A 17,374-nucleotide genomic window follows, 5' to 3' on the forward strand; every position below is an offset into this window, starting at 1 on the left:
AATAGGGTAAGTCGATAATGTCAGGTGGAGATCCAATCTCATTTAAAGTGTAAAGGTGCATGGCTTGTGCATCAAAAATAAATAAAAATATATCACATTATTAAAGAAAATAACGAACACAACCGAATGAGTATAAATGATTTCATCCTAGTTCGGTTAAATTGAAAAGAGTTTCATGTTTTCTTTTACTCATTGGAATAAATTTTCATTACGCTGGTATTAACAGTACGTCATTTTAAAAATATATATGACAACACCTACGTCAAATTCTGTCAACCAGGTTGTATGCATGTTGTATGTAAACAATTATTAATTTAATTTATTTTTACATATTTAGATACTTATTAATCGATTCTTACTTAGAATAGAAGAAAGGGAAATGCGGGCGGGTATATAAGTACCTATTTATTAAATACAATATTCCGTATGGTGTGCTTCTGGTTCAAATTTTTATATAAAAAAATGTTTTAATTTCATTAAAGATTATCCTGTGCATACCACGAACACGTAAGTAACCGTAAGTTCATCGTTGTTTAGAAAGTAACGCTCGTCTTGAATGGCACTTCTCCATTCAACTAGACCAGATGTTCATGGAACAGTCACCAGCATACGTATATGACTATGAACGGCCGTGACAATATATCCGATTCTCTATAAAGGCCATAAGTATATGACGACATATTCCCGGCAAAAAATTGTGATGCTCCGTGACCGGCAAAAACATCGTCTCTCTTTCTAGCGTCTCGCGAGCGTAGCGTCGGGCCAACTGTATGAAAAAAGACGCCGCGTCGGCGCGGCTTAGCCATACAGTTGGCCCGACGCTACGATCGCGAAACGGTAGATGTGGGAGGGTCCTTATTCGTATAAATATCTGATCGGGTCGCTTAAAAATATTTGTTTCCTTATAAAAATCTAAATTACACTCTCACTCGCATAAATATCTATCCATTGTTAAAGCAAATATATATCTTACGGGCTAGAAATCATTAATATGTAATTAAAGTGCAATAACAAACCCTACCTTAGTTGCCTTAGAGCGGTAAATTGTATGAGGTGATTTGACATCTCACGAAACACATGCAGTATTATATTGTCATTGCATATGTCTGTCTCATCTGTTCTTAAACTATGACAACTAAACTTATTACAAATCTGATATCAGAAGCCTTTTTACAAGCTTTTATTCAACTTGCCTTGTTAGTTTGGGTCAAAACGTAGAAGCTAAATTTGACCCACTTTCCGGTTTCCGATTGAGCTGAAATTTTGCACACATATGTAAATCACGTGACAATGCAATATTATGGTATCATGGAGGTGATCTGATGATGGAGCAGAAAGGTGGTCAGAGGAACTCTGTTATGAAACGTCGTATCCCCATTGAGTAAGGGGTTTTTAGAAACATCTCGGAGAGCAAAAGATGATTGTTGAAAGAAAGGTACAGTCGGCTAAGGTAAAGCTTGTGCCAAAAATGATTTTTTTGCAAAAAAAAATTATTATAAATTGGGAGGTGTAATTTTTTATTATCTCTGCATTTCATTGAGAAGAAAAACCGGCCAAGAGCGCGTCGGGTCACGGTCAGTGTAGGGTTCCGTAGTTCCAGGGAAAATAATATATTTAGTTAGGGGCATGAAAATGTCTGTCAAAGTTGGCATTTAAATTTATTGTATTATTTACTCATTTTAACTTTATTTTTGTGCAAAATTTTGCTCAGAATTTGTTCGTTATCCTTTTGAATGTAGTGTATACCTACACTTCTAAAGTTTATGTTCCATACATACTTACTACAATTTTCTTTTTATTGACAGACGATTTCAATTTCAATTTCAATTTGATGGATAAATATCCGCGGCCTGAGGGGTGAATAGGATCAGGAATGGGGGAATCGGGTCGCAAAGGGGTGAATAGGTGTACGAAGGGGGTGATTAGGGTCGGAAGAGGGGTGAATTGGGATGTGTGGTCAATGGTTGTCAAATTGTATAAAAGATATATAACTTACCTAAAGTGATGTTTTTATGAATGACCTCTCTGTATATGGATGCAATTTATAAGTCAATGTATTGCTTCGTAGTTAGACTAGATACAAGAAATCAACATTTAGAAATGTTAATTACACTTCTGTCAACCTCCACGTTTCACCCATGATTGCTATAATATAAATGGATTACTTTAAAATAAAAATCATAAGTATGAAACTATACAACTATGGAAGAAATAAAATTATTTTATTGAATAATTTTTGATTTGTTCTTTTTCAAGTTTATATAAATAATAAATTCTCAATTCGCTCAAAGGTTGAAAGAGACACCTTATAGGGATAAGTTCGCCTTTGTACACCATAACTATACTGTATTTATATGTCCTAACTTGTCTTATGTACAATAAAGTGTTCACATACATACATACATAAATTGAAATAGATATCATACACGAAAGAAAAAACGACAAGGCCTACTGATGGCCGAGCCGGGAATCGAACCCGGGTCTTCAGCTTACGCAGCTAACGTTATTACCACTAGGCCACCCGCCCGCCGTGTGGTACCCAACGAAATTTCTCTAGTGTATATTATCTCTGATAGGCACATTTTGACCACCTCGTATATGAATCTTATAAGGTCCATTTGCACCAACCACTTAACTCAGGGTTATTGGGCTGTCAACTGTCAAATTCCATGTAAAATAGTGGGTTAACCCTCAGGTTAATCCTCCATCTTCGTTGGTGCAAGTGGCACTTAGAGGATTACGGTATAGCGAGAGACATGGCGGGTTCGATTCCCGGCTCAGCCACCAGGGGGCCTTGTCGTTCTTACTTTCGTGCGTGATATCTATTTCAATGTATAAGCATGAAAACGGTTATGACTTTATTTTCAAATAAGTAATTTTTACTGATAAACTTTTTTTTTGGCATTTAATTTTGTAAGGTATGCTCCCAGCCGAAGATCAGCACTGATGAAGAGGCACCAAAGAAAACACGTCCGTTCCATACAAGATTTATTAGCAGAGAGCGAAAATATAAACCTACCCACAATCAGTCGGTGCCTATAATTACTAAACTACCCACATATGTCACAAATTTATTTCAAAAAAACTTAATGTCATTATCAGTTTGCCGTTAATATTTGTGGGGATTGAAATTGGACCAGAAGTGATATTAAAAAAAAACTATACATTTATAACCTTTTGAATTTTGGAAGTCGGTTAAAAAATCTGGCCAAATTAGAATCTTTTTTCGCACAATTGTAAAACTAAATTATCTTTACTAGTTACCTCTAAAATACTAAATGAAATGACATCTATTGCGACTTAAGTAGTTTGCATAAATTAGTAACCCAATTCATCTAGAGACGGCGCTGCAATTTGGGCTACTTAGTACATCGTTTTCTAAAGATTTTGGGTACATGGGGTCGGAACGGGTATGAACTACCGTAATTTGTGCTGAATAGGACCAAAACCGACTTTTGAACGTCGATAGCACTTTTTTATATGTTCCATGCTAATTTTTTACACAAAAAATCTTCCAGCGGTGTGAACTTCGGTTTGTCTTTGAAAATATGTCGTTTTATTTAGTAATTTTCGCTCACCCTAACGATGGGGTGAATAGGGAAAAGTGCTAGGGTTGACCCTTTTGGTGAGTAGTCGGTTATGTATTAATAAAATAAATTTATCGAAATCTACACATATGATAACCTTAAACCAACCTTTATAAATGGTGCTCTGACGCAGTGAACAAGTAAGTATGGTCGTGGGCAGTGCGGATAACGTGTTAAAATATAAGCATAGTTTGTTGCTATTTTTCATGTTTAAATAAATTCTAAACTAACGTAGTGGTATTCAAGTAAAAGGTTCACAGTGAATATTAAGTAGCTTGCCAGAAATGTGTTTCTGCTTAGCTATACCTACCATTGTAAGTATTGAGTTTTGTATCATAAAGTCAAACTAGGCATTTATTACTAATGATTTACTCTGTGGGGTGCCTTTGATCACTTGCATGGGGTAACATTGACCATAATGACACATAGTTGATTATTGTCTGATTATGTTACGGTACTTGTTGAGTTGAGGCAGATAATTTGATCTCTTCGTGTGATAAATATTGAAACAATTACAAATAAAGTTGGTTTTTCGAAGATGGTAGGTAATTTTTATTTTTGATCAAAGTAACCCCAAAATAGCGTTAAAGAGTTCTAATATTTGACTGTGCGAACCGTTTTTTTATCTTTTCTTGAGATAAAATACTTTTGCAAGGGGTTACATTCGATTACCATTTTAAAAAAACATAGGGTATCAAAGTAACCCCAATGTCAGTTTAAGTTTGATCTCATAGTTTTTTTTTCTGCGTACATTATTTTGTTACTTTTCTAGATTTTTAGCAGGAAAAGACTAAAAAAGTTGATGGCCCCATTTTTTTTCTTTCTTTACATTTAATGGATAAAAATACCCATTAAATGTAGAAGCTAGCTATAGCTACCCATTACATGTAGAAGCTAGAAAAGTTTAAATTCCCAAATTGGTCAATGTAACCCCAGTTTACGGTAGACACCGTGAATCTATTCTAATAATTCTTTTTTTATTTGAAAGAAAAATCGTTACGATACTAAAATATGCAATCTAAGATAAAAATGCTTTTCATATATAGTTACAAACTTAGTTCAGAATTTTTTTTCGTACAAATTTTATAAATTGGTCTACCTATCAAGTTAAAAATAATTTTCCTAGAAAGTCTTTATAAAGTCCTGCTTTTGAGATTTTTTTCATATTTGAGAAAACAGCCCTTATTGCCTGAAATACGGGTGTGATACTATACAGCACGACCACGGATGATTTTATTAATTCTGATGCGGTACAAATTCACGAAAAAAAATGTACTTTTTTGTACTGACGTTTAAAAAAAATGTACCCTTATGATTTTGGAGTTTCGACATAGGGCCCGTGGTCGTGCTAGGTAGGTACTCCCTGGCACGACCACACTATATTTAATGAGATTTTAAATTTCTGTTGCAGTACAAATTCACGAAAAAAAATGTACTTTTTTGTACTTACCTTACTTACCTTTTAAAAAAAACTACCCTCATGGTTTCAGAGTTTTGACATGGGGTGTGGTCGTGCTAGATAGGTGGTACTTCCTGGTACGACCACACTATATTTAATGATTTTTTTAATTTCTGTAGTGGTACAAATTCACGAAAAAAAATGTACTTTTCTGTACTTACCTTTTTATAAAAAGTACCCTCATGGTTTCGGAGTTTCGACATGGGTTGTGGTCGTGCTCGATAGGTACTCCCTGGCACGACCGCACTAAGTTTTTGAAGTAATTTACATAGTACAATTTCAAAACACTTGTTTAGTATTCATTTGACCATCAAATTAAACATAAATATAGTGTGGTCGTGCCAGGAAGTACCACCTATCTAGCACGACCACACCCCATGTCAAAACTCCGAAACCATGAGGGTATTTTTTTTAAAAGGTAAGTACAAAAAAGTACATTTTTTTCGTGAATTTGTACTGCAACAGAAATTTAAAATCTCATTAAATATAGTGTGGTCGTGCCAGGGAGTACCTACCTAGCACGACCCCGGGCCCTATGTCGAAACTCCAAAATCATAAGGGTACATTTTTTTTAAACGTCAGTACAAAAAAGTACATTTTTTTTCGTGAATTTGTACCGCATCAGAATTAATAAACTCTGTGTCAGTGTCTCTGACTTGACTGCTGCTAGCTGTACTCTATTCATTAGGTTTTTATTTTATACACATACTTTATTTTGTATCAAACTAAATGATAAAAAAACCTAACGATCAAAAAAATAAAGAAAATATCTGATAGTCTTTAATACAACCCGCATATACGTAATGCACAGCACAGGCCTCTGAAGACCTGCAGGGCAATCATAGTCGCGCGATAAATAATAAAACATCGGACCGTCCCTATTGCACTTACAAATAGTGCGATAGGGCTGAATGTTTTATCATTTATCATATCACGCGACCATAATTGTCTGCCTGGAGGTATCGGCCTTCACATACGACTTTGAATAATGTTTGCGGGGATAGGCAGGCTGACGATTTTTAATCTAAGTAAGTATAGAAAAGTAACGCAAAATGAAGTGCAAAGTAATTTGAAATACACCTAGATAAACAATCAACTGAGTAAGGAACGTTATCTACATATTTAGGTAAATTTAAGTCACATGAGACATGAACAGAGAAGGAAAGCTAGATGATGCGAATTTTTTCTCTGTCTTCTTGTATGCTACCTTTTTTACAGTTTAATTTCTCAAAGGAGGTAAGTAGTTGACTACAAACTCAAAATAACACTCTTGAAAAAATTAAGGGTCACTGACCTTTCACAGTAAATTGAGGTAGTGTGAGTGAAGGGTGTTTGTGTGTGTAATGGGGTAATTTGACAGATTCTGAAAATTCTCCCTGCTCTACCCCCTCTTAAGGACTACAATTTTATATTTAGCTTCTTCATCCAACGGGCTGCGTTCACATCAGGGCTGAGCAAGTCTGGGGAGTGGCCAGTGTATTTCCTCTTTGGGCAGTCATGAATTATGTGTTGTATTGTCTGGGCAGAGGCACCGCAGTCACATGTCTTAGCCGGTGATTTTTTAATGCAGACACATCCAACGACTCGCTGCCTCTTAGTGTGTTTTCACATTATCCGATCCGATATCGGATGTAGGAAGGATTTTAAAGAATAACCTAACCACAAAATTAAAATTTTGAAAAAACCCCGACTGCGACATAGTAGACCGATTTTCATGAAACATGGCTAAGAGCATGAAACATGAGCAAGGCATGAAACACTCCCGACTAACTCAGCTTTCAGACAAAAAAAAACTAAATCTAAATCGGTTCATCCATTCGGGAGCTACGATGCCACAGACAGACACACACACAGACAGACAGACAGACAGACAGACACTTCAAACTTATATCACCCCGTCGTTTTTGCGTCGGGGGTTGAAAAAACAAAGATGACGGCTCAAATATATGGGATATCAGTCCGGATATGTGAAAACGCACTTAGGCTCAATCATCAGAGTCACATAGTTATTTGTTTTGCAAAGCCGTAAAATATTAAATAATTTGTTTTTTTCCACTTTTCGGTGAAGGAAAACATTGTGGAGAAACCGGACTAATCTCAATAAAGCCTAGTTACCCTTGAAAGGTCAGACGATAGTCGCTTTCGCAAAAACTAGGCTTACGCCAAATCTTGGGATTAGCTGTCAAAACGGATCCCAGCGTGCCATGAGCCAGATCAAATAGGCTACTTGCCCCCTAGTCAAATCAGCTTCTTTTTAAGAACTGTCAAAACGAATTTAAACGACTTGCTCATATAGAATTTATATGAAATCGAATTGAGTGACGTCACGGTCAACTCAGTTACTTTATATATTTCTACCTGACTTATTAAATAGAAATTGGATTTAAAAATAATTCTGTCTTTATTTCGTGCATGGAATAAAATATTTTATGTTTACTACAGTCAAGTTCCCTAAACTCAGCATACGATTTTTTTATGAATAATTCTATTGTGCATACATTTGCATAATTGGCTTTGTGCATAAACTGAGGCTAGTCAAGTTTAGCATAATCTGTTTAGGCAGCCATTTGTACATAAATTTGGTGCTCCGAATCATTTTTACGCATAAAATGTAATAAATAGTGTTCGATTTAATGTTTTGCCGAATTTATTTTGGTACTCGAATCTTACCGTATTTTGTATATAATTGGGCAACATTATTAAATAGAAATTTGATTTAAAAATAAAAGTTCTGTCCATGCAGTTTTTCTTATAATTATCTTATGCTTTATTTTTTCGTGCATGGAATAAAATATTTTTTATGTTTCGCAGTTCTAACCTAAGTCAAGTTTCCTATTCTAGGATCACTCAGAGAGTGAGTTGAGAAAATATATATCTTACTCGGATAATGGGATGTATGCCAAAAATATTTTGCCCGCGGCTTAGGCCAATATATTTTCGCGTTGGAAAGAGACAAACAATGTTTAGTAGCCTATGTCACTCTCCATCCCTTCAACTATCTCCACTTAGAAAGAGACAAAAAAAATCACGTCAATTCGTCGCTCCGTTTTGCCGTGAAAGACGGACAAAAAACAGACACACACTTTCCTATTTATAATATTAGTATGGATTTGCGTTTTATTTTGTTACAGATGTCAGACCTGGGTGGCGGTATACCCCGCAGCGCTTCAGATCTCCTGTTCAAATATATGTACAGCACAGCGCCTCAGCCTTCAAAATCTGACTCGCACACCGTACCGCTGGCCGGTAAGTTAGACAATTTAGACATAGACGTAGAAAGGCTTTATTTAATCATATTTAATATCATATTGTAGGGGGTAGGGCATAGCGAATGATATTCCGCTTTACAGTGTGGTAGGGCACAGCACAGCGGATATCGTCTCGCTCGAATCTAGAACAGAGCCCAACTGGGGTAGTACCTCCGCCTTACAGAAGACCGCAGCCAAATAGCACTAGACCCTACTCATAGTGTTGTGTTCCTGCCGGTGAGTAAGGCTGCCAGAGCTCAACGAGGGTGCGGTGTGCTGATGACGGGAGGACTTACGGAACTGACTTATTCCGTCTATTGTCCTTTGAGTCGTCTTCAACCCGAACCCTCCTTGAAACTTGTGCACTCCTTTTTACTGTGTATTTAACACAGCAAAAGGGAATATACAAGTTTCTAATGGGGTGGCAACGCGCATGTGACACTCTTTGAGTTGCAGGCGTCCAAAGGTTACGGTGACCGCTTTCCATCAGGCGGGCCGTACGCTTGTTTGCCACCGACGAAGTAAAATAATTGGATCAAACAGGTTGATATTAAAAATGGCTGCGACTCATGCAGCATAATGTTGCAGTAGATTTTACTGCAACGCTGGTTTTCAGTCTGACCCTAGTATTTGACTAATAGATTTTTTCCATTTTTTTATTTTACCACTTTGTCGGCGTGATTCATATACATATTGGTACCAAAATTCAGCTTTCTAGTACTAACGGTCAGTGAGATTATCCGCGGACGGACGGACGAGCGGACAGCAGACATGACGAAACTATGAGAGTTCCTAGTTGACTACGGAACCCTAAAAACGATTTAATATTCGGTTTGAACGAAGCGAACGATAAGGGCAAACAACACAAATACAAAATCAAATTCAGTATAAGGCGTTATGAAAACTTAACTTTTTTTGCCTGCGTGGTGACGGGTTAAGAATTTCACCACCTCCTTTCTTCCCGTGGGCAATTTATAATCACTAAGGCATAACAGCTAAACGTGCATTAGAGAAAAATTCATAATTAATTTAGTAAATTAGTTTTTAAAAATTCAGTCTTATAAAAATCAAGATAATAAGATGCTTTAACTGAAACTTGAATTAAATAAATCTATTGGATAACGGAAAGTGTAGTATTTCACCGACTAAAACTATCAATTTTTCATTCTTTTGACGTTTTTTCTGAAAGCACCCTTAAGCCACCGCCTTGGCCTCGTTCCAACTCAGTCCGAACTCCCGCAGTTCTCAACGCTCCGCCTCCAGGTGTGTGGAGCGTTTGTGGGCTCGCTTTCCTTGAGGCCGCCACTCAAACGCGATACTGGCGCTGTTGGTAGCTCCTCTTCGAAGGGTATGACCGATCCATCTCCATTTCCGCTGAGCCACTTCCTGTGCGATCGGAGGTTGTCGGCATACACTCCACAAATCCTCACTTCTTATAGTTTTCGGCCAGAAGATACGGAGGATCGACCGGAGGGACTTATTGACAAACACCTGTAGTTTGTGCGTTAGCCCCTTTGTCTCACACTTATCGCTTTACGTTTATCTAAATCTCCTTAAATATACCATAGATTAAGGATAAGAAGATCATACCATCCCATACATTAAAATGCGACCGCCTAAGAACGCACATACACTACACCACACATAGATGGCGCCACAAAAAAATGCTTTGTTGCCATCGACTACTTGTAGATTGGCGTTGTCACTTTCGAGCCATAAATATTTGTCAAAAGTGACACTTAACGCTATCTACAAGTATAATCTCAAGCTGCAAGACATTTTTGTTGTATGCGCGTTTGGTGTTGAAACTCTAGGTCCATGGAGTTCCAACGGTCGAGTTTTTTTTTCTTCAGAATTTGCGAACCGTCGTGTATGACCTAATTAGTAACCGAAGAACAGTCGACTTTCTTATACAACATATCAGATCAGCATTACTTTATTAGAGCTTATAATATTTTGGTAATACATATCAAACAAATTTCGACGATTTCGTAAGCATTTTTGGAGAAAACTTAACATTCATTAAAGAAAATTGCAGCAAGGACCAACTTTCGTGACGGATCACGCGAAAACTATAAGTGCTAACACTAAAGTGTTAATGAGAGATGTGTAGTAAATTTATTAAGGATTACCTCGTTTCTATACGCTTTTTCTGTATCTTCAACGGTTTTGTCAGAAATTGAGAAAAACCTAATTTTAGGCTCTCTGAGGGAGGGTAGAGGGGTGACGCAGAGGGAGGAGGGGTGGGGAGGGCTGATGAAAAATACCTTCGGTCTATAACGTACATATCCCAATTAAAAAAAATCTGCCATTAACTATGCCGTAATTTTAGTTAATTTCCCCGTATTATTAAGGCCTAAATATTTTAGATTTTTTTATTAGGTAGAAGTTGGACCCGTGTGGTGACGGGTTAATAATTTCACCACCCCCTTTCTTCCGTGGGTGTCGTAGTCGACTGTGAGATTTCGGTTAAATTGAGGCATAGCTGAGAGGATGGCAAGCTGTAACTCTGCAATGTCAAAATTTCGTTTTCTTTCAATTTTAATTGCCAAGCCATTGAAACTTTTGTATAGTTTCATGTGATCTGCCTACCGCTTTATGGAGTACAGGCGTTATTACCTACTACCAAGGACCATTTAATACTAGACTGATATAGCCCATACAAAAAAGCGTACCCCTGAAAAAAGCTTAGTTTTTGCTTTAAAACTAGATGGCGTTGTTTCGTAACCCGGGAGTGGAAAAAAACATATTTTCACACATATGTTTACTTGTTTTTATATTATACTATGAATAACTATCAAAAAACTTTATTTTAATATCAAAATATTGGCTCAAAACATAATTTTTACAAATTATATTTTTTGGTCGGCCTCGACGTAGTTGTGATCGCTTCGCTGGCTAAGTTTGTTCGCATGTTGTCTAACTATTGCCAAATAAAATGACTAGATGACGTTGGTGGACTAGGAAAATGTCACATCCGTTTCGTTGTTCATTAATATAATATACTTAGTGATAATAAACCTATATGTTGAGCTCAAATACGTTCAACAAAACGCAATCATTGTGCCAACAGATGTGACATCCAGTGACATCTGACATCCATGTCACATCACAAATGTCATTGTATGATTTATTGAATATTCATAATATATGGATATTAAATATTTTAGAATCGCAGCAGCAATGCGAGTAGAGATACAGAATTAATAACTGTATAAATTAATAATTGTATGACCAATGACCTCATACATAAAATTACCAGTTTAGGTGACAGAAGGCGAATCCAATTTGTAAACATTAAATTTAATGTGCTAAGGAAAAGAATCTTTCCGATTTTCAACGGGACACGGCTGAAGGGGCGAGCTGGTTTCGACTGCGCCCATGCATCTCAATTGTCCATAAAGTTCATTCGAAGATCATTTTGCTTATAATAATCTGAGTAATCACAGTGAATGGTTTGACAGTATTTCAGCTAACATGTAGAGAGACTTGCTAGCTTCGTCGGTCAGGCTTCGTCTTGGACACAACGCCGATAGTTAGGCCGCCAGGTGTGGCACTTTGGATTACGTTTTTATAATAAATTAATGATAGTTTGTATTGTTTTGGTAATATATTTTCTACTCGTATACTATACTCGTTTGGTACTCGTATAAACCTAAACTGAGATAATAAATGAATAAAAGGAAATAATTAGTGAAACTCTGATATAAGTAATAATTAATGAGACTAAATGCGTTTTCACATTATCCGATCCGATATCGGATGTAGGACTGATACCCCATACATTACAGGCGCTATCTTGGATTTTTTCCATTTAAATCCTTCCGACATCCGATATCGGATCGGATAATGTGAAAACGGACTAAGACAATAGATACCTTGTTAGTGTTATATACCTATGCCTATGTATATCCCACCAAAAACATTCTGTAAAAAATAGCCGTCTCGATGGAGCTGCTTGTTTATCTCTAAAAAGTAATGAAATCTACATAAAGTTCCTTACTGCGATTTCTTTATTATTATAGTTAACTAGCCTTTGCCCGCGGCTTCGCTCGCGTTAAATTCGAAAATCTCTCCACAAACTTCCATCCTCCATTCTAAGGAAGTGGGGGATATAAAAAGAGACAAAAAGTAGCCTATGTCACTTTCCATCCAGTCAACTATCTCCACATAAAAAATCACGTCAATACGTCGCTCCGTTTTGCCGTGAAAGATGGACAAACAAACAGACACACACACTTTCCCATTTATAATATTAGTATGGATGTTGTGTGACTTGGCCGTTGAAGTGTAGCGGTGCTGGCGACAGATTGGTGCAATGGTGTCATGGAGCACTACTTACACTAAACGATAAACTTCTTTATACCCTTGTGTATAAAGAAGTTTATAAGTTTCATATTCGATGGTCCGAGCTAAGGTTCGTAAAGCCATGAAGCCGAGCTGATAATCATTGACGCTAAACGCCGATCGAAACGCAGTCTGAAGTGGGTGATAAACGTACGATACGAGCAGGTATGCGTACTTATGGCTCGACGACCTTTTTCGATTGTGTGTCACCGTAAGTACGCGTAAAAACCGCTGCGCATAGTAGTCGACCATCCAACGCGTACTTGCTCGTACGCCTATCACCCACTTGACGTCGCGCCAACACTTTATGGAAAAAGCGGGTTTTCGACAACTAAGTACCAATAAGATTTTAGACATTCAAAAATCTTCAATAATACTCAACTGTTTCGGTCGCACTCGTTCAAATATAGGATAGGATTGGTATGAGCGAGACGGTCAGGAGATTGATTGTCAACATGATATCTATCATAAACACCGTTCGAAATGGCCTCATTAAAATCTAAATTTTAAATATATTGAAAGTAATATTTACTAATCATTGACGTCACGCTCAAAATGAAAGAGATAGAAAATTTGACAGTATGGTACTCTTTTGCATGATTGTCATAATTCAAAATAAGAACGATGGTTTGCGTTGTAAACAGGGACTGAAACATGACACGGGCCCCTAGCGTCATCTATATACTTTTCACTATATCACTTGTAATGCCATTGAACTACCGCGTACGTATTTAAAAAAAAAACGACATTTTTATTCAAATGACACTCTTAGTGACATCTAGTGACATAGATTTACGGCTGCCAACGGGGTACGGTATTTAGTATGAACTCTGCTGGTCCTTTATAATCGTCCTTGATATAAGTATGTATTCATCTATTTAAGTATGTATATCGTCGCTTAGCACCCATAATACAAGCTTTGCTTAGTTTGGGGCTAAGTTGATCTGTGTAAGGTGTCCCCAATATTTATTTATTAACTGTAATGATTTTTGTCCTCCAGGCGCTCTCAAACGAAGCGAACGAGCTCCTCCCGATCTTCAACAAGACTTCAACCAAGTTCTATCGGCCCTCAGCACAGTTGGCTGACTGGTCGGGCAGTCTACAGACGGCCGGCCCAGCGAAGGGCAGTCGCGAGAAAGTCTCCCCTCTGTCCCACAGCGTAGCGTAATATGTTTACAATCTGGCAAAAATGAGTAGAAAATTGTGCGTGGAGTCCCTAGGAAGAAGTGAAACTTCGTAACATACTTCGTTTCCCGTGATCATGATGCGCGGACTGCGTAAATATCGGGAGCTCGACAAAAATCAAAAAGGTAATCACGGTCTAATAAGTCTAATGATAACCACAAAATTAAAATTTTGAAAAAACCACGAATGCGACATAGTAAACCGATTTTCATGAAACATGGCTAAGAACACTCCCGACTAACTCAGCATTCAGACAAAAAAAACTAAATCTAAATAGGTTCATCCGTTCGGGAGCTACGATGCCACAGACAGACAGACGGACAGACAGACACACAGACACGTCAAACTTATAACACCCCGTCGTTTTTGCGTCGGGGGTTAAAAATAACCGTGATTCATTCAAAACTCTTCGTAACATAACCTAAAAAATATTCTGTCAAGTCTGTTACGTTTTTGCGTTTAGATACTTAATATCTGGGCAACCGAGCTTCGCTCGGTTCTGTTTCGTATCCTTGACATGTGTCGCCATCTAGTTCAAAAATGAATAGTTCCTACATCGAGCGAAAGAATTCTCAGCCTTAACAACACAACTACTCCACACGAGATGGCGCGCATTTCGCCACAAAAACTCAAATAGTGTATTTTTCTATTCGTTTTAGCCTTGACCTGTGTCGCCATCTAGTGTTTGCAATAAATAGTACTTACATCAACCGAAAGAATTCTGTCTTAACAGTACAACTACTGCACACGAGATGGCGCGCGAAGAAAAACTCATGAAAACTCGAAAATTCGCGTTTTCCGGGACCTAAGGATAAGTTAGACCGATTTTTCACCCCCAAAAACCCCCACATAACAAATTTCTGCGAAATCGTTAGAGCGGTTTCCGAGATCGTCAGTGTAAATAAATATATATATAAATAAATAAATAAATATACAAGAATTGCTCGTTTAAAAGTATAAGATGTAGAACCCCTACCAAATTTATATGTATACGTATAAAAACGGGACACTGCGATTTTGACAATTTTCTACTCCTTTTTTGCCAGGCTGCACCAAGGCTTGGTAGCGGTTTGTAGTGAAAATTGTTACATCGTATTCCAAAAAAACTGTTTTATTTCTTCGAAACCGGTTAATATGAAGTGTATATAATTGTTTTCCTAAAACATGTTTAAAAATAACGGTTTCACGTTATTGAAATAAAAAAACGTTTTCCGCTAATTATAACGGTTTTAAAATTAACCGGTTTCCGAGCCTTGGTATTTTGGAGTGTACTAAACCTGACAAGCGGTGGGTTTTACTTCGTTGTAATAAGATTCAAGATCGACCACATGCTATCTATTAGAAAATCAAAACAAGGTTTTTTGTTACCCTTAAATCCCGAAATCTCATCGAAACATCGTAAGACTCGTAAGACCAGGCCAATATTTCCGGTTTTGAATTTGGATCTTTCTTTCAAAACTAAAATATAATTTGTACCTTTACAAGTACGCCGGGACTTCTAAGAATATTACGTTGTAGATTTTGTTTTAGCCCTTAAATTACCTTGACAATGATTTGTTCAAATTAGAATTTTGACATGTTGTCAATAGAGTCAAAAATATATGACGCATATATACATCACTGTTTATAAACGGACAAAAGGGGGCAAAATAGAAATACCAAAATCTGTCAGGTGGTCAAAGACATGCACTAACCTTCTCTCCGGGAGTCAGGAACTGCAGACAGGATTGGCTGGGGTCCACAATTCACCAAGGGAGCACAACCGTTTTCGCACATGTCTTATAACAGTCTGTCATAGGTGTCAACAACTAATTAGAGGGCCGCGCGGGCGGAGCGAGGCGCGAGGGGAGGGGAAACCTATCTTTTAAATATATATGGTTAGGTAGGTAGAATTATAGGTAGAATTTTGAGAGTTAAGTTTAATCGATATTTACAAGGTATATGTATCACCGACAGGTCTAGTTTGGTACACTCCGCCGTTTTAGATGATCGATCGCTGTTGTAAGTTTTTATTTATGTCGTAAGTCTGGGCCCGATTGTCGGTTACTCAATGTCCTAAGACCCAGTTATTTTTTCACTTTTGAATTTGAAACCGTTTTTCCAGTAAAGTTTGATTCTGTGCTTTAAACTCTTAACTTTGGAGGACAACAATGTTATTTTTTACACGAAATTTTATTGAGTTACAAGTTACAACACTCAACTTTTTTTAATTATATTTGATCAAATCATAATTTTATTATTATAAAGTATCAAACATGCGAATTATACATATTAATTATGCGTACTAAAGAGATAATTATTTAAATGTACTCAAAAACTGTTGTAAAATTACGAAAATACTCAATGTTCTATTGAATAAAAAGGGCCCAAGAGTTCGTTCGTTATTTTAAATGTGATATTCGGTTAAGGATGTGTTTTATCGGAGAATGGCCAAAAATGGACTGAGCTTTGACGGAGTGAGGTGTTTCATAGTATTGAGGTTGTTAGGAAGTTACCACTCTGGCCCATATCAGTGTGATATGAACCTTACAGGGTGCAGAGTTGAGGTATTTAAATATAGATTTAGACTAAAGTGCCAAATACTGCCAAATATATGTATCCACAAACTCACCGAATGAGCAATAAAGTCGTGTGTATATTTTTGGCACTTTGTCGTCATTTATATTTAATACCTTGACTGTACAGTCACCGGCATAGATAAGTGATTCTTTCTGTACCTTGTCGCATTAACATCTTGTTTGAAATGTCATACGAAGTTGTCAAATGATTAAAAGCGACCAGGTACAGAAATCATCACTTATTTTTGCCGGTGACTCTATGAAAAGTAAATCAAAATAACGTCATCTTACGAGGATCGTTTGAACTTTTAAATTGGAGCAAAATGTACGATGAGAACAAATACGATACATTAACTTAAGGTTAATATTGATAGAAATCGGCACTACTTTGAAAAAAACTTGTATCTTCTTCTGTAAATGAAAAAATGTATTAAGTATGTATGGAATGCATATAGACTTACTACGTTTTGTCTTTGAGGAGCAGTGTGAGATACGAGATTTTTTCAAAGTAGTGAAATGATATAAATGGTCGACTTTCTAACGGAAAAATGTGATATTCGTCCATTTTGATAGGATAAAAAATCAAAAATACTTAGTTATCTTTAAAAAAATAATTTATTTGTTATTTATTAAACTATGAAGTGTCGTCTATCACATTAAAATTATATGATTTAGTTCTATATCAACTAAGATTAATATATTGTTTTGGTATGAAGCTCAATACTATGGAACAGCTGAATAGGTAGGAACCAAATGTATGAAATTTACTCTATTACATAATTAATTTTAAGAAAAATATATCAATAAATTGGTAGATGTTTAGATAATTTCCATGGTGACACTTAGAAAGTTACGAAGCATTTTGTACTTTATTTACTTTACGGCAAAGTTGAAGTCATACTGATACCTTTATTTTAAATAGAACCCTAAAATAATTTATAAAAATATGTCATACTAAAAGTTAAAAAAAAAATCCTTTAGTCATATCAG

At 36.7% G+C, this 17,374-nt stretch overlaps 1 protein-coding gene across 1 annotated transcript in view; it reads left to right on the forward strand.

The window, feature by feature from the left end:
- LOC125238717 (pyruvate dehydrogenase (acetyl-transferring) kinase, mitochondrial) overlaps nt 1-13,981 on the forward strand; it is a 70,283-nt gene extending 56,302 nt beyond the window's left edge. The window contains 5 exon segments of the mRNA XM_048146129.1: nt 8,178-8,296; nt 8,584-8,613; nt 10,008-10,019; nt 10,848-10,873; nt 13,595-13,981. Of these exon segments, the coding sequence (XP_048002086.1) occupies nt 8,178-8,296; nt 8,584-8,613; nt 10,008-10,019; nt 10,848-10,873; nt 13,595-13,809 (402 nt within the window). The 3' untranslated portion in view covers nt 13,810-13,981.
- Nucleotides 13,982-17,374: the final 3,393 nt, after the last annotated feature.

The sequence above is a fragment of the Leguminivora glycinivorella genome, chromosome 24 (genome assembly GCF_023078275.1).
Source record: "Leguminivora glycinivorella isolate SPB_JAAS2020 chromosome 24, LegGlyc_1.1, whole genome shotgun sequence".
Taxonomy (NCBI): Eukaryota; Metazoa; Arthropoda; class Insecta; order Lepidoptera; family Tortricidae; genus Leguminivora; species Leguminivora glycinivorella.